We start from the raw sequence: 27097 nt of genomic DNA on the forward strand, positions 1-27097 counted from the left end.
GGTGTAGTATCAGTAGTTATGATATTGTAATGGTGTAGTATCAGTAGTTATAATATTGTAATGGTGTAGTATCACAAGTTCTAATGGTTTAGTTTCAGTAGTTCTAATGGTTTAGTATCAGTAGTTCTAATGGTGTAATGGTGTAGTATCAGTAGTTCTAATGGTGTAGTATCAGTAGTTCTAATGTTGTAATGGTGTAGTATCAGTTGTTCTAATATTATAGTATCAGTAGTTCTAATGTTGTAATGGTGTCGTATCAGTAGTTCTAATGGTGTAGTATCATTAGTTCTAATATTGTAATAGTGTAGTATCAGTAGTTCTAGTGTTGTAATGGTGTGGTATCAGTTGTTCTAATGGTGTAGTATAAGTAGTTCTAATGGTGTAGTATCAGTAGTTCTTATGTTGTAATGGTGTAGTATCAGTAGTTCTAATGTTGTAATTTTGTAGTATCAGTAGTTCTAATGGTGTAGTATCAGTATTTCTAATAGTGTAGTATCAGTAGTTCTAATGGTGTAGTATCAGTAGTTCTAATATTGTAATGGTGTAGTATCAGTAGTTCTAAATGTGTAGTATCAGTAGTTCTAATGGTGTAGTATCAGTAGTTCTAATGGTGTAGTATCAGTAGTTCTAAATGTGTAGTATCAGTAGTTCTAATGGTGTAGTATCAGTAGTTCTAATGATTTAGTATCAGTAGTTCTAATGGTGTAGTATCAGTAGTTCTAATATTGTAAAAGTGTATCATCAGTAGTTCTAATATTGTAATGGTGTAGTATCAGTAGTTGTAATGGTACTACACCATTACAACATATTAACTACTGATACTACACCATTACAACATTAAAACTACTGATACTACACCATTACAACATTATAACTTTTGATACTACACCATTACAACATTAGAACTACTGATACTACACCATTAGAACTACTGATACTACACCGTTGTAATTGTGTAGTATCAGTAGTTCTAATGTTGTAATGGTGTAGTATCAGTAGTTCTAATATTGTAATGGTGTAGTATCAGTAGTTATAATGTTGTAATGGTGTAGTATCAGTAGTTCTAAATGTGTAGTATCAGTAGTTCTAATGGTGTAGTATCAGTCGTTCTAATGGTGTAGTATCAGTAGTTCTAATGGTGTAGTATCAGTAGTTATAATATTGTAAAAGTGTAGTATCAGTAGTTCTAATATTGTAATGGTGTAGTATCAGTAGTTGTAATGGTGTAGTATCAGTAGTTCTAATGGTGTAGTATCAGTAGTTCTAATGTTGTAATGGTGTAGTATCAAAAGTTATAATGTTGTAATGGTGTAGTATCAGTAGTTTTAATGTTTTAATGGTGTAGTATCAGTAGTTAAAATGTTGTAATGGTGTAGTATCAGTAGTTTTAATGTTGTAATGGTGTAGTATCAGTAGTTATAATGTTGTAATGGTGTAGTATCAGTAGTTTTAATGTTGTTATGGTGTAGTATCAGTAGTTCTAATGGTGTAGTATCAGTAGATTTAATGTTGTTATGGTGTAGTATCAGTAGTTTTAATGTTGTAATGTTGTAATGGTGTAGTATCAGTAGTTTTAATGTTGTAATCGTGTAGTATCAGTAGTTATAATGTTGTAATGGTGTAGTATCAGTAGTTTTAATGTTGTTATGGTGTAGTATCAGTAGTTCTAATGGTGTAGTATCAGTAGTTTTAATGTTGTTATGGTGTAGTATCAGTAGTTTTAATGTTGTAAGGTTGTAATGGTGTAGTATCAGTAGTTTTAATGTTGTAATGGTGTAGTATCAGTAGTTTTAATGTTGTAATGTTGTAATGGTGTAGTATCAGTAGTTTTAATGTTGTTATGGTGTAGTATCAGTAGTTCTAATGGTGTAGTATCAGTAGTTTTAATGTTGTTATGGTGTAGTATCAGTAGTTTTAATGTTGTAATGTTGTAATGGTGTAGTATCAGTAGTTTTAATGTTGTAATGGTGTAGTATCAGTAGTTATAATGTTGTAATGGTGTAGTATCAGTAGTTTTAATGTTGTTATGGTGTAGTATCAGTAGTTCTAATGGTGTAGTATCAGTAGTTTTAATGTTGTTATGGTGTAGTATCAGTAGTTTTAATGTTGTAATATTGTAATGGTGTAGTATCAGTAGTTTTAATGTTGTAATGGTGTAGTATTAGTAGTTTTAATGTTGTCATGTTGTAATGGTGTAGTATCAGTAGTTTTAATGTTATAATGTTGTAATGGTGTAGTATCAATAGTTTTAATGTTGTAATGGTGTAGTATCAGTAGTTGTAATGGTGTAGTATCAGTAGTTGTAATGGTGTAGTATCAGTAGTTTTAATGTTGTAATGGTGTAGTATCAGTAGTTGTAATGGTGTAGTATCAGTAGTTGTAATGGTGTAGTATCAGTAGTTTTAATGTTGTAATGGTGTAGTATCAGTAGTTTTAATGTTGTAATGGTGTAGTATCAGTAGTTTTAATGTTGTAATGGTGTAGTATCAGTAGTTTTAATGTTGTAATGGTGTAGTATCAGTAGTTTTAATGTTGTAATGGTGTAGTATCAGTAGTTTTAATGTTGTAATGGTGTAGTATCAGTAGTTATAATGTTGTAATGGTGTAGTATCAGTAGTTCTAATGGTGTAATGGTGTAGCATCAGTAGTTGTAATGGTGTAGTATCAGTAGTTGTAATGGTGTAGTATCAGTAGTTTTAATGTTGTAATGATGTAGCACCAGTACCGTGCCCTCAAAGGTAACCATTAAAACTGTAAGATCTAACGTCGACCAAATTCACATAGAAATGTGAGTTATTTATTGAAAATCTAAGCCGTTGGGGGGTGGGGGGGATTGTTTTAAGAAGGTCATACCATACATCATTTAGCTATTTGATTTTGAATTTTAGGACCCATTTAGGTATCCAAAAAAGATATGTAAGAATGATTTGATAGAATATTGAATTCATTTGGTCTTTACTACTATAGAAAATACAAACGCATTGAATAACACATTTATAAATGGCAAAAATGACAGTCAAAAAAATTAATCATAAGGAATAAGGTTTTGATGTGTCTGTCCTATCTAGGATATACTGTATAAGAAGCCCAGGAAACATATCATTTTTTTATATATATACATATTTAACCACTTATTTTTGTTGGCACAAAACTACCTCCATACTTCCATTCATTTGTATGGGGTTACCTTTAGACGAGGCCCGTGACACTTGTGGGGGTTGTAGGCCGAACTGTTCGGATGCTACTGACATTTTCGTGAGAAGACCGATTTTTGGGATGTCTCCTGGGCTGACAAACAGCGCTGTTGCTCTTCCACTTTCCACTGCAGATGCGGACGTGAGACATAAGCGGATGTGGTAGATTGAGACGCAGCCCATAACCCCCCCCCCCCCAGATATCTCTAGCTTAAACTGAAGGATTTTGATGGGGATTTTTTAAATTATGTTACTTAGATTCACGATCTGTCATTCTCATTGAAAGCTAGTCGGAGAAGTGGTAGATCTGTTCTATGTGTCCTATTTCTATGCTTCAAATTCTTAAGTTTCGTTTTTTTGCATCTTTTACTTTCGGTTTTGTACACCAGATTCAAACAGCTGAAAACAAAACAAAAATTGGTTATGGAAAATATATTTCATAGCAGTTTAGATGGTACAATGGTTCTCTACACTATACTTGCTTGTTTTGTCACATAAACTGAAATTAGGTGAACGCTTAGGATTTTTGCAACCAGGTTGGTGGCGGAGAGATTTCTGCGCAGTGCACCTTTAATGTTATCTTTAATGACCTTTATAGAAAATGTGTGTGTGTGTGTGTGTGTGTGTGTGTGTGTGTGTGTGTGTGTGTGTGTGTATGGTCTGTAAGAGATCAGTAATTACCTGTACCATGTTGACCATATGTGAGGCCGGCCTTCTTCAGGATAATCCCAGTTAAGAGATTAGTGAGAGAGAAGGACGGGGGGGTAGATGGAGAGAAGGAAAAGGAGAGAGAGAGGGAGAGAAGGAAAAGGAGAGAGAGAGGGAGAGAAGGAAATGCAGGAACACACACCATACAGTCTCAGGTGTCTACACAAAGATAGATCTGGACTCTGCTCTTTCTACTAGTGTTTCTCCATGGTCCTTCCACCTTGGAGGACTGCTGACATACAACTCTTTGAAACTCGTTGAGAAGCTACTGTTGTAGGGACTCTGGAAGACTTGGAGAGCCCGGCCTCTTCAGACCAGACTTTGATGGGAACATACTGGTTTGGAAAGAGAGGATGACGGCCTACATGGACTGCAAGAACAATTAATCGCACAGGAGAGAGAGGGAGAGGGAGAGAGGAAAGAGAGCGAGAGACAAAGTCGGAGAGGATGATAGCGTACGTGGACTGTCTGTCCCCTGAGCTGTTGGGGGGAGGGGGCGTGAGGGTGGGGGCTCGATGCTGGAAGGGTGGGTACAGCGAGGATGAGGATGAGTTGCTTCCTCTCTGCTCGAAAGATGTCAGAAAGATGCCCTCCCTGCAGCCCAAGAGCGAGGGCAGTCTGAGACGTCGTCTGCTCACCTCCAAGATCCACCAGCAACGAGACACACTGTGGGCTCCCAGGCCTCTTGCCCAGGGTCCCCCGGACAACCAAGGCCTCCAGGGGCCACTACACAGACAGGACTACCCTGGCCCTTATCCCGAGCCCAAGGCCAAACCCAGCCCCTCTGGCCTGGTGCTCCACCACCTAACATGCTACTCCTCCCAGGGCTCCCAGCAACATAGGCACAACACAGGCTACTCCCTGACCCAGCTACAGAGGACCAGCTATTCTCCCCCAACCCCCGACCCCCATCCTGGGTACAGCTTCGCCCTACCACCTTCTTCTCCTCCAGGAGCAGCCAGATACAGCCACACTGGACCCCGAGGCTACCCAAACCCTGGAGCCCCAGGATACCTTAACCCTGGACCCCCAGGCTACCCCAACCCTGGATATCCTGGCTATACCAAATCTAACCCAGGATACTGTAACCCGACCTACACCACAAGCCCCAGCAGAAGCCCTAACCAAGGACACCACAGCACTGCCAAAGGACCCAGCAACTCTTACCCCAACACTGGATATCCTTCCCCGGGACAGGGTTCTACCTTGTCCCCCCCAGGACCCAGCAACTCTTACCCCAACACTGGATATCCTTCCCCAGGACAGGGTTCTACCTTGTCCCCCCCAGGACCCAGCAACTCTTACCCCAACACTGGATATCCTTCCCCAGGACAGGGTTCTACCTTGTCCCCCCCAGGACCCAGCAACTCTTACCCCAACACTGGATATCCTTCCCCAGGACAGGGTTCTACCTTGTCCCCCCCAGGACCCAGCTACAGCTCTACTTTAGGGTTCGCCCCCCAGTCCCAGCCCAGCCTCCCCTCTACCCTGCCCCAGCAGAGGAAGAGCTTCTCCCCCTTCCACCTGCTCAGACGGCGCAGCTACAACTCCAGCCACATCCCCTTCTCACACACACCCCAACGCCAAGACTGGAGAGGTACGCAGCAGTATTCATTCATCAGTTCTGTTTTAGTGCAACAATGTTTTTTTTGGATGCAAAAGATACATTCTGCTGTAAAGTAGGAGCAGATGAACTGAACGTTAGGCATATATTATAGGAAACTCACCCCTACCTGGTTAGCATTCTTGGAACGGGAAAGTCCAAGATTAGCTTTGATCCAACTCTGCCCTGGTTGGCTCTACCTCCCGCTCTCTGTTTTCATCTCAGTCCATTTTCTCTCTCTCTCTCTCTCTCTCTCTCTGTCCCTCTCTCTCTCTCTCTCTCTCTCTCTCTCTCTCTCTCTCTCTCTCTCTCTCTCTCTCTCTCTCTCGCTCGCTCTCTCTCTCTCTCTCTCTCTCTCTCTGTCCCTCTCTCTCTCTCTCTCTCTCTCTCTCTCTCTCTCTCTCTCTCTCTCTCTCTCTCTCTCTCGCCTCTCCCTCTCTCTCTCTCTCTCTCTCTCTCTCTCTCTCTCTCTGTCCCTCTCTCTCTCTCTCTCTGTCCCCCTCTCTCTCTCTCTCTCTCTCTCTCTCTCTCTCCCTCTCTCTCTGTCCCTCTCTCCCTCTCTCTCTCTGTCGCTCGCTCTCTCTCTCTCTCTCGCTCGCTCTCTCTCTCTGTCCCTCTCTCTCTCTCTCTCTCTCTCTCTCTCTCTCTCTCTCTCTCTCTCTGTCCTCTCATATCTATTAAGGTGGGTTGTTGGAGTGTGGGAATAGTGTGTATCTCTTTGTCCATGCTCCTATCTCCCTTCCACTTTTCCACTTTCTCTGGGTGAGGGTAGGGACAGAGACAGAGACAGAGACAGGGACAGAGACAGAGACAGAGACAGAGACAGAGACAGAGACAGAGACAGAGACAGAGACAGAGACAGAGACAGAGACAGAGACAGAGACAGAGACAGGGAAAGGTTTGGGTAATCTAGATCAGGGGTTCCCAAACTTTTTCACTTGGGGCCCCCCTTCCAGCATTGGGGAACATCCCGTGCCCCCCCACCCCCCCTGTGTGCGAGCGAGCACAAGCTAGGTCTATTTCTATAGGCACAAGCACTGTTCATGACATAAACTGTTCACACCCCTCTTGTTGGTGGGGGGAATTTTGCAGGCTTAAAGGTTATTTCCAGCAATTCAACACATTTTGCCATGGGGTGCAAAGAACATTTTGCAGTTTTAAAGCAAATGTTCTTGCAATTCTATACATTTTGCCATACCTAATGTGTATTCATGTGATATTTGAGTGACAAAAAAAATTAGTTGATCTGGACATTTCTGACAAGTTAGGAATAGCTCTCTAAGGTATGCAATGACTAACATGACAAGAGGAACTGATGATGCATGACCCAATTTAGAAATCTGTGCATTCTGCTATTACAACTTTTCAACAGTAAGTTTAAAACCCCTGCTGACGCCACAGTTTGGGAACCACTGATCTAGATTAGCATGGCAGTAGAGAGGAGAAGAGGTAGGAGGTATTTAATCTAATTTAGATGTAGGATGATGACACAGAGGTTGAGCCTTTAAACAAACACTCCTTTTGGTCGGTTATGTTGCCGTGTGGCGCAGTGGTCTAAGGCACTGCATCGCAGTGCTAGCTGTGCCACTAGAGATCCTGGTTCGAATCCAGGCTCTGTCGTAGCCGGCCGCGACCGGGAGACCCATGGGGCGGCGCGCAATTGGCCCAGTGTCGTCCAGGGTAGGGGAGGGAATGGCCGGCAGGGATGTAGCTCAGTTGATAGAGCATGGCGTTTGCAACGCCAGGGTTGTGGGTTCGATTCCCACAGGGGGTATGAAAATAATAATGTAAGTCGCTCTGGATAAGAGCGTCTGCTAAATGACGTAAATGTAAATGTGTATGAAAGGTCTGTCAAGTTGGTTGGATGTCCTTTGGGTGGTGGACCATTCTTGATACACACGGGAAACTGTTGAGCATGAAAAACTCAGCAGCTTTGCAGTTTTTGACACACTCAAACCGATGTGCCTGGAACCTACAACCATACCGCGTTCAAAGGCACTTAAATATTTTGTCTTGCCCATTCACTCTCTTAATGGCACACATACACAATCCATGTCTCAATTGTCTCAAGGCTTAAAAATCCTTCTTAAACTACGGTACTGAATGCATCATGTGTCTTACTGAACCCAACCTCCTCACACTAGGACCAGTCTACGCACACACACACACACACACACACACACACACACACACACACACACACACACACACACACACACACACACACACCAGAGGTATTAAGTGTGTACAGCTGTAGGTCCACACGGTGATAGCGGTAAACAGCGCTAATTCTGGTAATGAGGTTGAGTAGTAAGAAACAGGCTTTAGTTTCCAACAGCTGCTGTCACTCAGATATACACACACAGTCAGTCTGCTAGCACTACTGACCTGTTATAGACCAGCCACAGCACAGAGACGCTAACGATGCTAGTAAGGTTAATTCTAATGGATTTTCATTACAATAATGCTAGTGATGCTAACTCCTATGGCAGTAAGAATGATGATGCTACTGATGCTAACGCCTATGGCTCTAATAATGATGATGCTAGTGATGCTAACTCCTATGGCTCTAATAATGATGACGCTAGTGATGCAACTACTTCTCAGATAGAGTTCAATGTGTCAAATCAGAGGGCCTGTTGTCTGGACCAATGGCTGTCTCTATGGGGGTGCCACAAGGTTCAATTCTTGGGCCGACTCTTCTCTGTGTATATCAATGATGTCGCTCTTGCAGCTGGAGACTCTTATCTCCCTCAATAACTTTAAGCATCAGTTGTCAGAGCACCTTACCGATCACTGCACCTGTACACAGCCCATCTGAAATTAGCCCACCCAACTACCTCATCCCCATATTGTTATTTATTTTGCTCATTTGCACCCCAGTATCTCTATTTGCACATCATCTCTTGCACATCTATCATTCCAGCGTTAATACTAATTGTAATTATTTTGCACTATGGCCTATTTATTGCCTTACCTCCATAACTACATTTGCACACACATAGATTTTCTGTTGTATTTTGTTTTACCCCATATGTAACTCTGTGTTGTTGTTTTTATCGCACTGCTCTGCTTTATCTTGGCCAGGTCGCAGTTGTAAATGAGAACTTGTTCTCAACTGGCTTACCTGGTTAAATAAAGGTGAAATAAAACTTTGATGGCTCTAATAATGATGATGCTAGTGATGCTAGCACCTATGGCTCTAATAATGATGATGCTAGTGATGCTAACTCCTATGGCTCTAATAATGATGACGCTAGTGATGCTAACTCCAATGGCTCTAATAATGAGGATGCTACTTATGCTAACACCTATGGCGCTAATAATGAGGATACTACTGATGCTCACTCCGATGGCTCTAATAATGAGGATGCTACTGATGCTAACACCTATGGCGCTAATAATGAGGATGCTACTGATGCTAACACCTATGGCGCTAATAATGAGGATGCTAGTGATGCTAACTCGTATGGCTCTGCTACTGATGCTATAGTTTTAGTTATGATGATGATATTAATCCTACAGTTTTTGTCTTTTATTGACACTACTAGTAATAAAGCTACTGGTAACTATGCTGTAATAATATCAAATCAAATCAAATGTCATTTGTCACATGCGCCGAATACAATAACTGTAAACCTTACCGTGAAATGCTTACTTACAAGCCCTTAACCTAAAATGCAGTTCAAGAAATAGAGTTAAGAAAATATTTACTAAATTAACTAAAGTAAAAAAGAAAAGAAAAGTAACACAATAACAATAATTTTGGACCTAGACTTGGTACTCCAGTACCACTTGTCGTGCGGTAGCAGAGAGAACAGTCTATGACTTGGGTGACTGGAGTCTTTGACAATTTTTTGGGCCTTCCTCTGACACTGCCTAGTATATACGTCCTGGATGGCACCTTACGGTCAGATGCCGAGCAGTTGCCATACCAGGCAGTGATGCATCCGGTCAGGATGCTCTCGATGGTGTAGCTATATAACTTTTTGAGGATCTGGGGACCCATGCCAAATCTTTTCAGTCTGTTGAGGGGGAAAAGGTGTTGTCGTACCCTCTTCACGACTGTCTTGGTGTGTTTGGACCATGGTAGTTTGTTGGTGATGTGGACACCAAGGAACTTGAAACTCTCGACCCGCTGCACTACAGCCCTGTCGATGTGAATGGGGGCGTGTTCGGCCCTCCTTTTCCTGTAGTCCACGATCAGCTCCTTTGTCTTGCTCACATGGAGGGAGAGGTTTTTGTCATGGCACCACACTGCCAGGTCTCTGACCTCCTCCCTATAGGCTGTCTCATCGTTGTCAATGATCAGGCCAACCACGTTTGTGTTGTCAGCAAACTTAATGAGGGTGTTCGAGTCGTGCTTGGCCACGCAGTCGTGGGTGAACAGGGAGTACAAGAGGGGACTAAGCACACACCCCTGAGGGGCCCCATTGTTGAGGATCAGCGTGGCAGATGTGTTGTTACCTACCCTTACCACCTGGGGGCGGCCCGTCAGGATGTCCAGGATCCAGTTGCAGAGGGAGGTGTTTAGTCCCAGGGTCCTTAGCTTAGTGATGAGCTTTGAGGGCACTATGGTGTTGAACGCTGAGCTGTAGTCAATGAACAGCATTCTCACATAGGTGTTCCTTTTGTCCAGGTGGGAAAGGGCAGTGTGGAGTGCGATTGAGATTTTGTCATCTGTGAATCTGTTATGGGTATGCAAATTGGAGTGGGTCTAGGGTTTCCGGGATGATGGTGTTGATGTGAGCCATGACCAGTCTTTCAAAGCACTTCATGGCTACCGACGTGAGTGCTACAGGCTGGTAGTCATTTAGGCAGGTTACCTTATTGTTCTTGGGCACAGGGACTATGGTGGTCTGCTTGAAACATGTAGGTATTACAGACTCGGTCAGTGAGAGGTTGAAAATGTCAGTGAAGCCAGTTGGTCCACGCATGCTCTGAGTACACGTCCTGGTAATCCGTCTGGCCCTGCGGCCTTGTGAATGTTGACCTGTTTAAAGGTCTTGCTCACATCGGCTACGGAGAGCGTGATCACACAGTTGTCCGGAAAAGCTGGTACTCTCATGCATGCTTCAGTTTTGATTGCCAAGAAGCGAGCATAAAAGACATTTAGCTTTTCTGGTAGGCTGGGCAGCTCGCGGCTGGGTTTCTTTGTAGTCTGCAATAGTTTGCAAGCCCTGCAACATCCGACGAGCGTCAGGGCCGGTGTAATAGGATTCAATCTTAGTCCTTTATTGGAGCTTTGCCTGTTTGATGGTTCATCTGAGGGCGTAGCGGGATTTCTTATAAGAGTCCGGATTAGTGTCCCACTCCTTGAAAGCGGCAGCTCTACCCTTTAGATCTGTGCGTATGTTGCCTGTAATCCATGGCTTCTGGTTGGGATATGTACGTACGGTCACTGTGGGGACATGCACTTATTGATGAAGCCGGTGACTGAGGTGGTATACTCCTCAATGCCATTGGAACATATTCCAGTCTGTGCTAGCAAAACAGTCCTGTAGCATAGCATCCGCGTCATCTGACCACTTCCGTATTGAGCGAGTCACTGGTACTTCCTGCTTTAGTTTTTGCTTGTATGAAGGAACCAGAGTTTTTTTCCTCTGGTTGCACGTGACATGCTGGTAGAAATTAGGTAAAACAGATGAGCATTTTCTTGTTTCCTTATGGCCTTATACAGATCACAAAGAAGAAACTCGAGGAGGCGGGTGAAGTGGAGGGACGTATATGCCCCTGATGCAGGGACTCTGTGACATATGTCTCCATAGACACCGTTTCCGCCTGTGACAGGGGGTATATATGACTCCTGGGAGGTACAGCGTCTACCCTCGCCCGGTGAGGTGGTAACTTAGTCGCCTGTGTTTTAGAGAACGCTTGCACCAGATCACGGTATTTGGGGGAAATGCGCACGGTGGAGGTACTATCTGGACTTTCCACCATGGTTGCACCAACGGAAACATCTAGACTCCCACCCTGACACTCACGCAACCACCCCTTGAGAGGCCTCTGCGGCCATGAGAAGGTGGGGTTGTGGAGTGCTAACCAAGGGATACCTAATACCACAGGGAAAGCAGGAGATTCAATAATCAAAAACATTACCTTTTTTTATTTTTTTATTTCACCTTTATTTAACCAGGTAAGCCAGTTGAGAACAGGTTCTCATTTACAACTGCGACCTGGCCAAGATAAAGCAAAGCAGTGCAATAAAAACAACACAGAGTTACATATGGGGTAAAAAACATAAAGTCAAAAATACAACAGAAAATATATATACAGTGTGTGCAAATGTAGCAAGTTATGGAGGTAAGGCAATAAATAGGCTATAGTGCAGAATAATTACAATAGTATTAACACTGGAATGCTAGATGTGCAAGAGATTATGTGCAAATAGAGATACTGGGGTGCAAAAGAGCAAAATAAATAACAATATGGGGATGAGGTAGTTGGGTGGGCTAATTTCAGATGGGCTGTGTACAGGTGCAGTGATCGGTAAGGTGCTCTGACAACTGATGCTTAAAGTTATTGAGGGAGATAAGAGTTTCCAGCTTCAGAGATTTTTGCAATTCGTTCCAGTCATTGGCAGCAGAGAACTGGAAGGAATGGCGGCCAAAGGAGGTGTTGGCTTTGGGAATGACCAGTGAGATATACCGGCTGGAGCGCAGACTACGGGTGGGTGCTGCTATGGTGACCAATGAGCTAAGATAAGGCGGGGATTTGCCTAGCAGTGATTTATAGATGGCCTGGAGCCAGTGGGTTTGACGACGAACATGTAGTGAGGACCAGCCAACAAGAGCGTACAGGTCACAGTGGTGGGTAGTGTATGGGGCTTTGGAGACAAAACGGATGGCACTGTGATAGACTACATCCAATTTGCTGAGTAGAGTGTTGGAGGCTATTTTGTAAATGACATCGCCGAAGTCAAGGATCGGTAGGATAGTCAGTTTTACGAGGGCATGTTTGGCAGCATGAGTGAAGGAGGCTTTGTTGCGAAATAGGAAGCCGATTCTAGATTTAACTTTGGATTGGAGATTCTTTATGTGAGTCTGGAAGTTGAGTTTACAGTCTAACCAGACACCTAGGTATTTGTAGTTGTCCACATACTCTAGGTCAGACCCGTCGAGAGTGGTGATTCTAGTCGGGTGGGCGGGTGCCAGCAGCGTTCGATTGAAAAGCATGCATTTAGTTTTACTAGTGTTTAAGAGCAGTTGGAGGCTACTGAAGGATTGTTGTATGGCATTGAAGCTCGTTTGGAGGTTTGTTAACACAGTGTCCAATGAAGGGCCAGATATATACAAAATGGTGTCGTCTGCGTAGAGGTGGATCTGAGAGTCACCAGCAGCAAGAGCGACATCATTGATATACACGGAGAAAAGTGTCGGCCCAAGAATTGAACCCTGTGGCACCCCCATAGAGACTGCCATAGGTCCAGACAACAGGCCCTCCGATTTGACACACTGCACTCTATCTGAGAAGTAGTTGGTGAACCAGGCGAGGCAGTCATTTGAGAAACCAAGGCTATTTAGTCTGCCAATAAGAATGCGGTGGTTGACAGAGTCGAAAGCCTTGGCCAGGTCGATGAAGACGGCTGCACAGTACTGTCTATTATCAATCGCGGTTATAATATCGTTTAGGACCTTGAGCGTGGCTGAAGTGCACCCGTGACCAGCTCGAAACCGGATTGCATAGCGGAGAAGGTACGGTGGTATTCCGAAATGGTCGGTGATCTGTTTGTTAACTTGGCTTTCAAATACTTTCGAAAGGCAGGGCAGGATGGATATAGGTCTGTAGCAGTTTGGATCTAGAGTGTCACCCCCTTTGAAGAGGGGGGATGACCGCGGCAGCTTTCCAATCTCTGGGGATCTCAGACGTTATGAAAGAGAGGTTGAACAGACTAGTAATAGGGGTTGCGACAATTTCAGCGGCTAGTTTTAGAAAGAAAGGGTCCAGATTGTCTAGCCCAGCTGATTTGTAGGGGTCCAGATTTTGCAGCGCTTTCAAAACATCAGCTGTCTGAATTTGTGTGAAGGAGAAGCGGGGGGCATGGGCAAGTTGCAGCAGAGGGTGCAGAGTTGGTGGCCGGGTTAGTGGTAGCCAGATGGAAAGCATGGACAGCTGTAGCAAAATGCTTGTTGAAATTCTCGATTATTGTAGATTTATCGGTGGTGATAGTGTTTCCTAGCCTCAGTGCAGTGGGCAGCTGGGAGGAAGTGCTCTTATTCTCCATGGACTTTACAGTGTCCCAAAACTTTTTGGAGTTAGTGCTACAGGATGCAAATTTCTGTTTGAAAAAAGTTAGCCTTTGCTTTCCTGACTGCTTGTGTATATTGGTTCCTGACTTCCCTGAAAAGTTGCATATCGCGGGGCTATTTGATGCTAATGCTGTACGCCACAGGATGTTTTTGTGCTGGTCAAGGGCAGTCAAGTCTGAGGAGAACCAGGGGCTATATCGGTTCTTAGTTCTGTATTTTTTGAATGGGGCATGTTTATTTAAGATTGAGAGGAAATTACTTTTAAGGAACAACCAGGCATCCTCTACTGACGGAATGAGATCTATATCCATCCAGGATACCTGGGCCAGGTCAATTAGGAAGGCCTGCTCGCTAAAGTGTTTTAGGGAGCGTTTGACAGTGATGAGGGGTGGTCGTTTGACCGCGGACCCGCTACGGACGCAGGCAATAAGGCAGTGATCGCTGAGATCCTGGTTGAAGACAGCTGAGGTGTATTTAGAGGGTATGTTAGTCAGGATGATATCTATGAGGGTACCCATGTTTACGGATTTAGGGTTGAACCTGGTAGGTTCGTTGATAATTTGCGTGAGGTTGAGGGCATCTAGCTTGGATTGTAGGATGGCTGGGGTATTAAGCATATCCCAATTTAGGTCACCAAGCAGTACAAACTCTGAGGATAAATGGGGGCAATCAATTCACATATGGTGTCCAGGGCACAGCTGGGGGCTGAGGGGGGTCTGTAGCAAGCGGCAACAGTGAGAGACTTATTTCTGGAAAGGTGGATTTTTAGAAGTAGAAGCTCAAACTGTTTGGGCACAGACCTGGATAGTATGATAGAGCTCTGCAGGCTATCTCTACAGTAGATTGCAACTCCACCCCCTTTGGCAGTTCTATCTAGACGGAAAATGTTATAGTTGGGGATGGAAATGTCAGAATTTTTGGTGGCCTTCCTGAGCCAGGATTCAGACACTGCTAGAACATCAGGGTTGGCAGAGTGTGCTAACGCAGTGAATAACTCAAACTTAGGAAGTAGACTTCTGATATTTATGTGCAAGAAACCAAGACTTTTGCGATTACAGAAGTCATCAAATGATAGCGCCTGGGGAGTAGGAGTGATACTGAGGGCTGCAGGGCCTGGGTTAGCCTCTACATCACCAGAGGAACAGAGGAGGACTAGAATAAGGATACGGCTAAAGGCTTTAAGAACTGGTCTTCTAGTGCGTTGGGTACATAGAATAAAGGGGGCAGATTTCCGGGTGTTATAGAAAAGATTCAGGGCATTATGTACAGACAAGGATATGGAAGGATATGAGTAAAGTGGAGGTAAACCTAAGCGTTGGGTAACAATGAAAGAGATAGCATCGCTGGAGGCATCAATTGAGTCGGTCTCCGCGTGTATAGGGGGAGGGGCAAAGGAGCTATCTAAGGCAGGTTTAGCTAGGCTGGGGGGTCTACAGTGATATAGTACAATTAGAAATAACCGAAACAACAATAAACTAACCATGTTTGGGCTGAGGCTAAACATAAACAGGATGTAGTACCGTAAAAAGGAACAGATACCTGCTCAAAATGATTATCCTGGGTGATCATGGTGACTGGTATAGTGACTTACGTAACAAATCCGGACCCTAATAGTCGACTATTGAGTGCTCTGAGGGGACGTGGAATGCCCTATCCTTTCTGGGGTGGAACCGGGCAGACCCCTACCAGGACGTTCTCTGGCTGCCAGCAGGTTGTCCAACCGAATGGCCATGTCCACCAGTTTATCGAATGACAACATGGTGTCCCAGCAGGCTAGCTCCCGTCGGACGTCCTCCCGCAGATGGCACTGGAAATGGTTGATTAGGGCGTGCTCGTTCCACCCGGACCCTGCTGCCAGCGTCCGGAACTCCAACGCGAAGTCCTGCGCGGTCCTCGTCCCCTGCCTCAGGTGGACCAGTCGCTCACCCGCCTCTCAACCCTTGGGCGAGTGGTCGAATACTGCCCGAAAGAGGCGAGCGAACTCCCTGTAGTCCTCCAACGCGGCTCCTCCTTCGTTCCACACCGCGCTGGCCCACTCCAAGGCTTTCCCACAGAGGCAGGAAACGAGGACGGACACCTTCTCCCACTCCGATGGTGCCGGCCTGATGCTGGCGAAGTAAAGCTCCAATTGGAGGAGGAATCCCTGGCACAGCGCCGCTGTCCCCTCAAACACACGTGGTCGGGATATCTGGATCCCTTCTGGTGCTGGGGTGTAGGTGGCTGGATCCGGTTGGCCAGCTGGTCTCGACAGATCGGGTCTGCTCCTCTCCAGGCGTTGGACGACCTGAAGAACGCGATCCATCACTTCCCCCAAGCTGGCCAGCATCCAGGCATGCGCTCTTCTCCCGCTGACTCCATAGCGGGTGGGTGATTATGTGATGTGTGTGATAGAAGGAGTCAGGCTCAGGAGAGTAATACGCATTCAAAAAGTTTATTCCGTCAATAAACAGATGCGCAAGCATGCGACAACAAAACTCAGGCACAGGGGAAAATACTACCCTGGCAACAACAAGGTAAGGGTAGCTCAACCAAGCTACACACAGCTCACTACAAACAATCAAGGAAGCAGAGGAAACGCTTCTACAATGACTAATTGGGGATAAGGACCAGGTGTGTGTGATTAATTAGACAAGACAAGTGGAGTGATGATAAATGGATCGGCAGCAGCTAGTAAGCCGGTGACGACGAACGCCGAAACCTGCCCGAACAAGGAGGGGAGGCAGCCTCGGCGGAAGTCGTGACAACATCGCGCACCAGCTGTTATTGACAAATAGACACACACCCCCCGCCCCTCGTCTGACCAGACGTAGCTGTTGGAAAACCCAGACAGATCCATATTATCCGTGTCATCGTTCAGCCACGACTCGGTGAACCCATATAATATATTACAGTTTTTAATGTCCCGTTGGTAGGACGGTCGAGATCGTAGATCATCCAGTTTATATTCCAGTGATATCCCGTTGGCCAATAGGACGGATGGTAGCGGCGGTTTACCCACTCGCCGACTAATTCTCACAACCCCGGTATCTCCGTCTTTTTTTCACACGAATGACAGGGATTTGGGCCTGGTCTCGGGGAAGCAGTATATCCTTCGCTAGGCCACTCTATTGTGGGTTATTGCATGCAGAACATTTCTGTAATTCTAAAAATTACTCTAGCCTCTTCCCAGGAAGTGAACACATTTATAACATGATTAAAAACCGGTGGCCTAGTTACAGGAACTGACACACTTAAGCTTGGCTGGAGGTGTGTGTGTGTATCAAATAAAATCTAATCAAATCAAAGTTTATTGGTCGCGTTTAGCAGCTGTTACAGCAGGTGCAGAGAAATGCTTGTGTTACCAGCTCCTCCTAAATGCAGTAAAATGTCAAATAAGTACACAATTAATCAACAGCAAAAAATGTCAGAAAGAATTCAATTAACAATGTGTGTGTGTGTGTGTGTGTGTGTGTACATGCTTGTGTGCGTCTAATGTATCTGAAGATGCTACCAGCTCTCATAGTCTCAAATCAGAATTAGACGCTCATCCATGTTCCTCAAACGTCAAATTTCGAAGTTGTTCTGAACATCAAATTTTGTCAAAACGTCAATTGTTTAAGGTTAAGTTCAGGGTTAACTCCAAATGCTCACGGCATTAACTCTGAATAGTTAAGGTAAGGGGTAAGGTTTGGGATAGGCTTTAAACAAAATTATCAAAAACAACTTTCTATCGCTGGATTCGAAAGTACAACCTTTGGAATCAGAGACAGATGCTTACGCCTGTCCACGATCCCCGTCCTCAACGCCCTTACAAAACCGAAACCTACTTGAAGGTAACAGCGTTCAATGTTGCCCCTAGAGAGAGAGAGAGAGAGAGAGAGAGAGAGAGAGAGAGAGAGAGAGAGAGAGAGAGAGAGAGAGAGAGAGAGAGAGAGAGAGAGAGAGAGAGAGAGAGAGAGAGAGAGAGAGAGAGAGAGAGAGAGAGAGAGAGAGAGAGAGAGAGAGAGAGGAGAGGAGAGGAGAGGAGGAGAGAGAAAGAGAGAGGGAGAGGAGGAGAGAGAGGGAGAGGAGGAGAGAGAGAGGGAGAGGAGAAGAGAGGGAGAGGAGGAGAGAGAGAGGGAGAGAGGAGAGAGAGAGAGAGAGAGAGAGAGAGGAGAGAGAGAGATAGATAGAGAGAGAGAGAGAGAGAGAGAGAGAGAGAGAGAGAGAGAGAGAGAGAGAGAGAGGGGGAGAGAGGGAGAGAGGGAGAGAGGGAGAGAGGGAGAGGTGAGAGGCAAGGGAGGAGGTGGAGAGAGAGAGAGAGAGAGAGGAGGAGAGAGAGAGAGGTAATATAGAAAGGTAGGCTCTATACTGAGCTGGCAGAGTTCCATTGAGTTTAAAACTGCTGCACCCCATTATAACACAAGAGGTGTGTGTGTGTGTGTGTGTGTGTGAGACAGGGAGGGATGAGGGTGGGCGCATTTGTCACTGAGAGAGGAGAAGGGAGAGAAAGGGAGGGAGGAAGGAGGAGAAGACTGGTGCAGTGTGAGTCGTGTGGCAGCATATCCTCCAATCCTCCTCATCCTTTCTTCTCGCCACATATCTAATGGAGGAGCGACCGGGAGTCGTTTTATCCATCGCTGGGGAGGGATAACACACACACACACACACACACACCTCAGCCTCAGTCATGGTGTTCATCAGCTTGGCTCTCAAATCTGTCCTGAAGTACTTCAACAGCAGTAAGACACTTGCTGACTATTCTCTGGCAGGGGTGTGTGAGTGAGGGGGGTGTCTGTGTGAGTGAGGAGGTGTCTGTGTGAGTGAAGGGGGGTGTCTGTGTGAGTGAAGGGGGGTGTCTGTGTGAGTGAGGGGGTGTCTGTGTGAGGGGGTAGTATGTGTGAGTGATGGGGTTTCTGTGTGAGTGAGAGGGTGTCTGTGTGAGTGAGGGGGTGTCTGTGTGAGTGAGGGGGTGTCTGTGTGAGTGAGAGGGTGTCTATGTGAGGGGGTGGTATGTGTGAGTGATGGGGTTTCTGTGTGAGTGAGGGGGGTGTCTGTGTGAGGGGGTGATAAGCTGGTGTGTGAGGAGGGAGTGTGCCAGAGTTTGTGAGATGTATATCCTTGAATCTGAATTACTCAACTTAACTTCTGTCATACTGAAAGAGTGACCTCGCTGTTCCAGGGTAGCTCCAGGACAACATGTAAAGAAGATGCTAGATGTGTGTATGTGTGGGTGTGTATGTGTGTGTGTGTGTGTGTATGTGTGTGTGTATGTGTGTGTGTGTGTATGTGTGTGTGTGTGTGTGTGTGTGTGTGTGTGTGTGTGTGTGTGTGTGTGTGTGTGTGTGTGTGTGTGTGTGTATGTGTGTGTGTATGTGTGTGTGTGTATGTGTGTGTGTGTGTGTGTGTGTGTATGTGTGTGTGTGTGTATGTGTGTGTGTGTGTGTATATGTGTGTGTGTATGTGTGTGTGTGTATGTGTGTGTGTGTGTATGTGTGTGTGTGTGTATGTGTGTGCATGCATCATATCAAATCCAATTGTATTTGTCACATGTGCCGAATACAACAGGTGTAGACCTTACAGTGAAATGCTCACTTACAAGCCCTTAACCAACAATGCAGTTTTAAGAAAGAATACCTAAAAAAATTAAGAAATAAAAGTAACAAATAATTAAAGAGCAGCAGTAAAATAACAGTAGATACAGGGGGTACCGGTACAGAGTCAATGTGCGAGGGCACTGGTTAGTCGAGGTAATAAAGTTACAAACAATGCGAAAAACAAACAAAAATAGCACGGTTGGTTAAGAGCCATCCCCTCTGGCGCCATTATAGGACCATTACAGGTCTAGTCTGTGTGAGTGATCCATGGGTGCGTGTGCATGTGTGTTAAACGGTGTGTGTGCACGGCCCCAATACTCAGTGTCTCTCCCCAGGTCACCTTGACTTGCGCTGAGAGAGGGGGAGAGGAGAGGAGTGGGAGAAACAGAATTGTGTCACAGTGGTTATTTTGCGATGAGAACCTTGCCAACCACTTGAATGTAAGACTCGCGTTAGTTCTCAGGGCAAAGGCTTTAGCTCAGCGGGACAGCATAGTGCTGTGGTGTGCAGACGACCAGGGTTAAAACACAGTCAGTCAGTATGTTAGAGGTCATTATAAGGATGTTTGTTTTCACACACACTAACACACACTAACACACACACACACACACACACTAACACACACACACACACACACTACAACACAGTTGCAGGTCAAATCTTTCTCACATGCTTTGCATAGAGGTTTAAGACCACCCACACACAATGTAAATGTTTTTGTAATTTGGGAGGAAATCTGTGTGTGTGTGTGTGTGTACATGTGTGTGTGTGTGTGTGTGTGTGTGTGTGTGTGTGTCTGGGTGTCTGTGTATGTGTCAGTGTTGTATTGAAATAAAATAAATCTCTCTCTCTCTCTCTCTCTCTCTCTCTCTCTCTCTCTCTGTCTCTCTCTAGCGGTCAGTCTGGACAAGGACAGGAAGTGGTCAGTACACTACACTTCCCAGAATCCTCAGCAGGAGACACGGCCCTCCTGTGTGGACAACCTCCGCACTGTTCTCAGAGGTAAGTGGTAAGGGATGAGGGGTCATGTAAGAGGTGGTAGGTGATGGATCTACCTAAAGACCTCACAAGAAGTCAGTTTAACGTCTGGTTTATTTACATTTGATTGTCAACTAACGTGTATTCAATATGAAATCAACAAAAATGTAGACCATGTCATTGGATTTAGGTTAAAGGTTGGGTGTAAAAAAAAAAAAAAAATAGCCAACATTTCCTTTACTTTGATGACTTTTTGCAAATCCAATCGGTTTTCCATGTTGAGTCAACGTCATCACATTGAATATTTTTGTTAAAATGACCAGTTTGAACCCATTGGGTATGGAATGGACTGTTAGAAACATGGTGTTAAACTCCCTCTGTCTCTCTAGCCAATGTTTTTAAATCCCAGAGGGGGAGTGAAGGAGTAGGGCCTACACACTACAGGGCCTACACACTATCTGGGATAGGATAAAGTAATCCTTCTACCCCCCAAAATTGTAAAGTGGTTATCCCACTGGCTATAGGGTGAATGCATCAATTTGTGAGTCGCTCTGGACTAGAGCGTCTGCTAAATGACGTAAATGTGCCCTTGAGCAAGGCACTTAACCCTAATTGCTCCTGTAAGTCGCTCTGGATAAGAGCGTCTGCTAAATGACTAAAATGTAAATGTAAATGTACAGGAAGAAAGGGGGAGTGAAGGAGTAGGGCCTACACACTACAGGAAGAAAGGGGGAGTGAAGGAGTAGGGCCTACACACTTCAGGAAGAAAGGGGGAAACTGAATTAGACAGCTGTACTTAATATAGAGGTCTGAATCGACATTAGTCTACATCCATCAGGATCAGTGACTAGACAGACTCATTCTGTAGGCAGCACAGTCTGGTATTATGAACTTTGAAACAAGGGAACCTCAGGCAGCATGCCTGTTTCTCTCCCCAGTCAGAGGCAGCATGCCTGTTTATCTCCCCAGTCAGAGGCAGCATGCCTGTTTATCTCCCCAGTCAGAGGCAGGGCGGCAGGTAGCTTAGTGGTTAAGAGCGTTGTGCCAGTAACCGAAAGGTCGCTGGTTCTAATCCCCGAGCCGACTAGGTGAAAAATCTGTCGATGTGCACTTGAGCAAGGCACTTAACCCTAATTGCTCCTGTAAGTCGCTCTGGATAAGAGCGTCTGCTAAATGACCAATTTATTATATATTTATAGCATGCCTGTTTATCTCCCCAGTCAGAGGCAGCATGCCTGTTTCTCTCCCCAGTCAGAGGCAGCATGCCTGTTTCTCTCCCCAGTCAGAGGCAGCATGCCTGTTTCTCTCCCCAGTCAGAGGCAGCATGCCTGTTTCTCTCCCCAGTCAGAGGCAGCATGCCTGTTTCTCTCCCCAGTCAGAGGCAGCATGCCTGTTTCTCTCCCCAGTCAGTGGCAGCATGCCTGTTTCTCTCCCCAGTCAGAGGCAGCATGCCTGTTTCTCTCCCCAGTCAGTGGCAGCATGCCTGTTTCTCTCCCCAGTCAGAGGCAGCATGCCTGTTTCTCTCCCCAGTCAGAGGCAGCATGCCTGTCTCACAGACTCTGAACAGCAGCAGCAACCTATCCTCCTTATTTATGTTTACAAAACAAATTTGAAGGCTAAACTTGTGGGGGGGGAAAGCACTCATCATGTTTATGCAACCTAATAATCACCATAAGAATACTTTATTTATATATATAATATATATGATAATATATATATATATATATATATATATATATATATATATATATATATATATATATGTAATATATATATATATATATACAGTGGGGAGAACAAGTATTTGATACACTGCCGATTTTGCAGGTTTTCCTACTTATAAAGCATGTGCAATAAAATGCAAATGAATTACTTAAAAATCATACAATGTGATTTTCTGGATTTTTGTTTTAGATTCCGTCTCTCACAGTTGAAGTGTACCTATGATAAAAATTACAGACCTCTACATGCTTTGTAAGTAGGAAAACCTGCAAAATCGGCAGTGTATCAAATACTTGTTCTCCCCACTGTATATATATATATATATATATATATTATATATATATAAAGTATTCTTAGGGTGATATAAAGTATTCTTAAATATATATATATTTACAGTATGGTGACTAGTAGTGGTCCTCTGTAGCTCAAATGTATTCTTATACCATATTTTTGTGGGGAGGTTAGGGGGCATGGGGGTGGGGGGGCTTATGATGTTCCCCCATTATTTTTATTTATTATTATTATTTAACCTTTATTTAACTAGGCACGTCAGTTAAGAACAAATTATTATTTACAATGACGGCCTACCCCGGCCAAACCCGGACGACGCTGGGCCAATTGTGCGCCGCTCCTATGGGACTCCCAATCACGGCCGGATTGTGATAGGAATCGAACCAGGGTCTGTAGTGGCGCACCTAGCACTGAGATGCAGCCCAAATGATGAAAGGGGGCCATGACAGAAAAAGTTTGGGAAGCTCTGATCTAGCTAATGACTAGAACAAATACAGATGGGCACTATGCTGCATCAGTTGGGCGACAGGTGATAATGAGGAGTATTTTTTGTAATAATAATGTTTTTTCTCTCAATCTGATTGGTTGGGCCTGGCAGGGCCTGGCTCCCCAGTGGGTGGGCCTGTGTCCACCCAGGCCCACCCATGCCTACGCCCCTGCTAAGTTCTCATAATAAGTTGCTTTACAGAGAGTAGGCTTCTGAGACAGACAGTGATGTGGCGCTCAGTGGTGAGGCTGAGGCAGGCTGCAATGCATGCAGGAGGAAGCAGAGGAGACAGAAAGAGAGGGTAGTACAGTGGTTTCCAAACTCGGGGTCGGGGCCCCATGTGGGGTCCCCAGAGAAAATCTGTACTAATCTTATCAAACAAGTTAGGAACTTAAAAAAAGAAGATATGTTTCAATATGAACACCTCCACATGGCCTATCTTCCCTATAGGCCGACATTCAAATGCTATCAACACGCAAACAATACAGTTCTAAAAATGGCATACGTTTTTTGTTTTGTCGCTGATGCTATGTGTCACTGTGAATAATGTATCATATTTCCCCCCCTTTCAGGGGTATAACTTATATATCACTTATATATAACTTGTATATAACTTTAGAATTGTATAGCTAATAGGCTCAAACCCTGGTTAGCGGGGAGGGGTTGGGTTGTGAGTTCAAAATTCACCGCTGCACTTCAAATAAGCCACACCCTGCCACACCCACCAAACGGCGCAAACGTAGGCTACCTCAAAAGTCTGTTCAAGAACGTTGAAGAAAGTTTTGGGCTAAACATGTTGTTCAGTACAAGTCGTTACGTTACGTTACGTAACATAGCAAAACGTTCAATCAAAATGAACGCACCCCAGAACTGACTTGCTCGACGTTATACAAAAAAAAGTGCCAAGCTTGTTTACTTTCTGAACTGATAGAGTTAGACCAACAGTTTAAAGTAATACAGAAATGATTGGTATTTCAGTTGGGGTTGGGATATACTGACCAAATTATCAGTAAAGTTTTGGATGTATTTTCTTCCTCAAAATTCACCAGAAACAACATTTTTTAAATATTTTTTTTCTACATATCTGGGGTGGGGGGGGGGTGGGGGGCATGCCCCTGGACCCCCCCTAGAAGGAACCCATTGACCTGGACCCCCTAATATGCAACACAAAGTTACGCCCTTGGCTACCTGACCCGAGCCCAATGGGGCCCCGACATTATACATCGGGTTAGGGCCAGTTTTTTCATCAATAACTAGGGTACAGGTAGGGCTCGGGTATCACTAAATTCATCATTAACATTTTGAAGCTGAGCCATTTGCTCGTGGTCTGCTGTGAAGTACATCTCATGGTGTCCTAAGAGGTTTGAATTTTGTCTGAGTTTGGAGTGACGAAAAGTAGCTAAATGTACAGCTAACTGCTCTCTGTCTTGCCATTGAGCAGAACAGCAAGCAGAGGCATTGCTATGGATACTCACACAAGCAGAGCCATGCACAAACCGCATGCAGTGTGAGCAGCGCAGGGAGCGAGGGACAGACAGACAAGCAGCTGATGGATGCTAACAGAGGAAGTTATTTTTGATTTTGGGTTCGGTCAGGGCCCGGGCCTTAAATTTGGCAGAAGTAATCAGACCTGGGTAGGGTACACTCTTAGAAAAAAGGTGGAACCTTAAAGGGTTCTTTGGCTGTTCCCATAGAATAACCTTTTGAAGAACCCATTTTGCTTCCAGGCAGAACCCATTTGGGTTCCATGTAGATCCCTTTCCACAGAGGGTTCTACATGGAACCCAAAAGGGTTCTGCCTGGAACCCAAAAGGGTTCTACCTGGAACCAAAAAGGGTTCTCCTATTGGGACAGCCGAAGAACCCTTTAAGGTTCCACCTTTTTTGTAAGAGTGTAGTGCCTGAACGTCGCGGGTAGGGGTAGGGCTTGGGCTTAAAATTCATGCCCATGCAGGGTTCTACCATGCACACCGGGGAATAACAGCCGTCTGTTATTGTATGCAGTGCAGTGTTCTAGAAGTGTATCTGATCTTCCCTTGTACAGAGACAGATGTTTTGCAAGGACAGGCTTCTCTCATTATAAAAATGAGGATTATGATGAATCAAATATTTACCATAGAGACAGATTGTCGCACACACACACACACACACCCACACGCACGCACACAGACACACACACACACACACGCGCGCACACACAGGCAAAGCTCCTCTCTTTTTAAGACCTGCTCCTTTTCTTTGACCCTGTGCCCTGCTTGTCATGGTAGCAGCAGGTGGCCCATGTGTGTGTGTGTGTGTTTGGAATAAGACATCTCTGGACTGTACTGGCAGGAGAATGTGTGGTTGGCTCTGGAGAAAACGGTGCCAGGGTCTTTCTGTAAGAAGGTTTAAAGTGCTTTTTGGTCAGTAGCGTGTGATCTTGACACACTGAGCCACTGGCCTTAGACTGGCCACACACACACACACACACACACACACACACACACACACACACACACACACACACACACACACACACACACACACACACACACACACACACACACACTCTCTCTCTCTCTCTCTCTCTCTTTTCTCCCTCTCTCTCTTTTCTCCCTCCCTCTCCTTTCTCCCTCTCTCTCTCTTTTCTCCCTCTCCCTCTCTTTTCTCCCTCTCTCTCTCTCTCTCTTTTCTCCATCTCCCTCTCCTTTTCTCCCTCCCCCTCTCTTTTTCTCCCTCTCTCTCTCTCTCTTTTCTCCCTCTCTCTTTTTCTCCCTCTCTCTATTTTTCTCCCTCTCTCTATTTTTCTCCCTCTCTCTATTTTCTCCCTCTCTCTCTTTTCTCCCTCTCTCTCTCCTTTATTTCGCTCTCTTTTCTCCCTATCTCTCTCTTTTCTCCCTCTCTCTCGTTTCACCCCCTCTCTTTTTCTCCCTCTCTCTCTTTTCTCCCTCTCTCTCTCTATTTCTCCCACTCTCTCTTTTCTCCCCCTCTCTCTTTTACTCCCTCCCCCTCTCTTTTTCTCCACCTCTATCTCTTTTCTCCCTCTCTCTCTTTTCTCCCTCTCTCTTGTTTCTCCCTCCCCCTCTCTTTTTCTCCCCCTCTCTCTCTTTTCTCCCTCTCTCTCTCATTTGTTTCACTCTCTTTTCTCCCCCTCTCTCTTTTACTCCCTCCCCCTGTCTTTTTCTCCCCCTCTCTCTCTTTTCTCCCCCTCTCTTTTTCTCAACCTCTCTCTCTTTTATCCCTCTCTCTCTTTTCTCCCTCTCTCTCTTTTCTTCCTCTCTCTCTCTTTTCTCCCTCTCTCTCTCTTTTCTCCCTCACTCCCTCTTTTCTCCCTCTCTCTCTCTTTTCTCCCTCTCTCTCTTTTCTTCCTCTCTCTCTCTTTTCTCCCTCTCTCTCTTTTTCTCCCCCTGTCTCTTTTCTCCCTCTCTCTCTATTTTCTCTCTCTCTCTCTTTTCTCTTTCTCTCTTTTCTCCCTCCCCCTCTCTTTTTCTCCCTCTCTCTCTTTTTCTCCCTCTCTCTCTCTTTTTCTCCCTCCCCCTCTCATTTTCTCCCTCCCCCTCTCTTTTTCTCCCTCTCTCTCTCTTTTCTCCCTCTCTCTCTTTTCTTCCTCTCTCTCTCTTTTCTCACTCTCTCTCTTTTCTCCCTATCTCTCTTTTCTCCCTCTCTCTCTTTTCTCCCACTCTCTCTTTTCTCCCCCTCTCTCTTTTACTCCCTCCCCCTCTCTTTTTCTCCACCTCTATCTCTTTTCTCCCTCTCTCTCTTTTCTCCCTCTCTCTTGTTTCTCCCTCCCCCTCTCTTTTTCTCCCCCTCTCTCTCTTTTCTCCCTCTCTCTCTCATTTGTTTCGCTCTCTTTTCTCCCCCTCTCTCTTTTACTCCCTCCCCCTCTCTTTTTCTCTTCCTCTCTCTCTTTTCTCCCCCTCTCTTTTTCTCAACCTCTCTCTCTTTTATCCCTCTCTCTCTTTTCTCCCTCTCTCTCTTTTCTTCCTCTCTCTCTCTTTTCTCCCTTTCTCTCTCTTTTCTCCCTCACTCCCTCTTTTCTCCCTCTCTCTCTCTTTTCTCCCTCTCTCTCTTTTCTTCCTCTCTCTCTTTTTCTCCCCCTGTCTCTTTTCTCCCTCTCTCTCTATTTTCTCTCTCTCTCTCTTTTCTCTTTCTCTCTTTTCTCCCTCCCCCTCTCTTTTTCTCCCTCTCTCTCTTTTTCTCCCTCTCTCTCTCTTTTTCTCCCTCCCCCTCTCCTTTTCTCCCTCCCCCTCTCTTTTTCTCCCTCTCTCTCTCTTTTCTCCCTCTCTCTCTTTTGTTCCTCTCTCTCTCTTTTCTCACTCTCTCTCTTTTCTC

The 27097-nt window shown here is 45.1% G+C and overlaps 1 protein-coding gene across 1 annotated transcript in view; it reads left to right on the forward strand.

Annotated features, from left to right (window-relative positions):
* Nucleotides 1–4349: 4349 nt before the first annotated feature.
* Nucleotides 4350–27097, forward strand: part of LOC121539724 (NHS-like protein 1) — a 48335-nt gene continuing 25587 nt past the window's right edge. The window contains exons 1-2 of the mRNA XM_045206109.1: nucleotides 4350–5499; nucleotides 20204–20311. Coding sequence (XP_045062044.1) covers nucleotides 4350–5499; nucleotides 20204–20311 — 1258 coding nt within the window. The remainder of the gene's footprint in view (nucleotides 5500–20203; nucleotides 20312–27097) is intronic.

The sequence above is a fragment of the Coregonus clupeaformis genome, chromosome 21 (assembly GCF_020615455.1).
Source record: "Coregonus clupeaformis isolate EN_2021a chromosome 21, ASM2061545v1, whole genome shotgun sequence".
Lineage (NCBI taxonomy): Eukaryota > Metazoa > Chordata > Actinopteri > Salmoniformes > Salmonidae > Coregonus > Coregonus clupeaformis.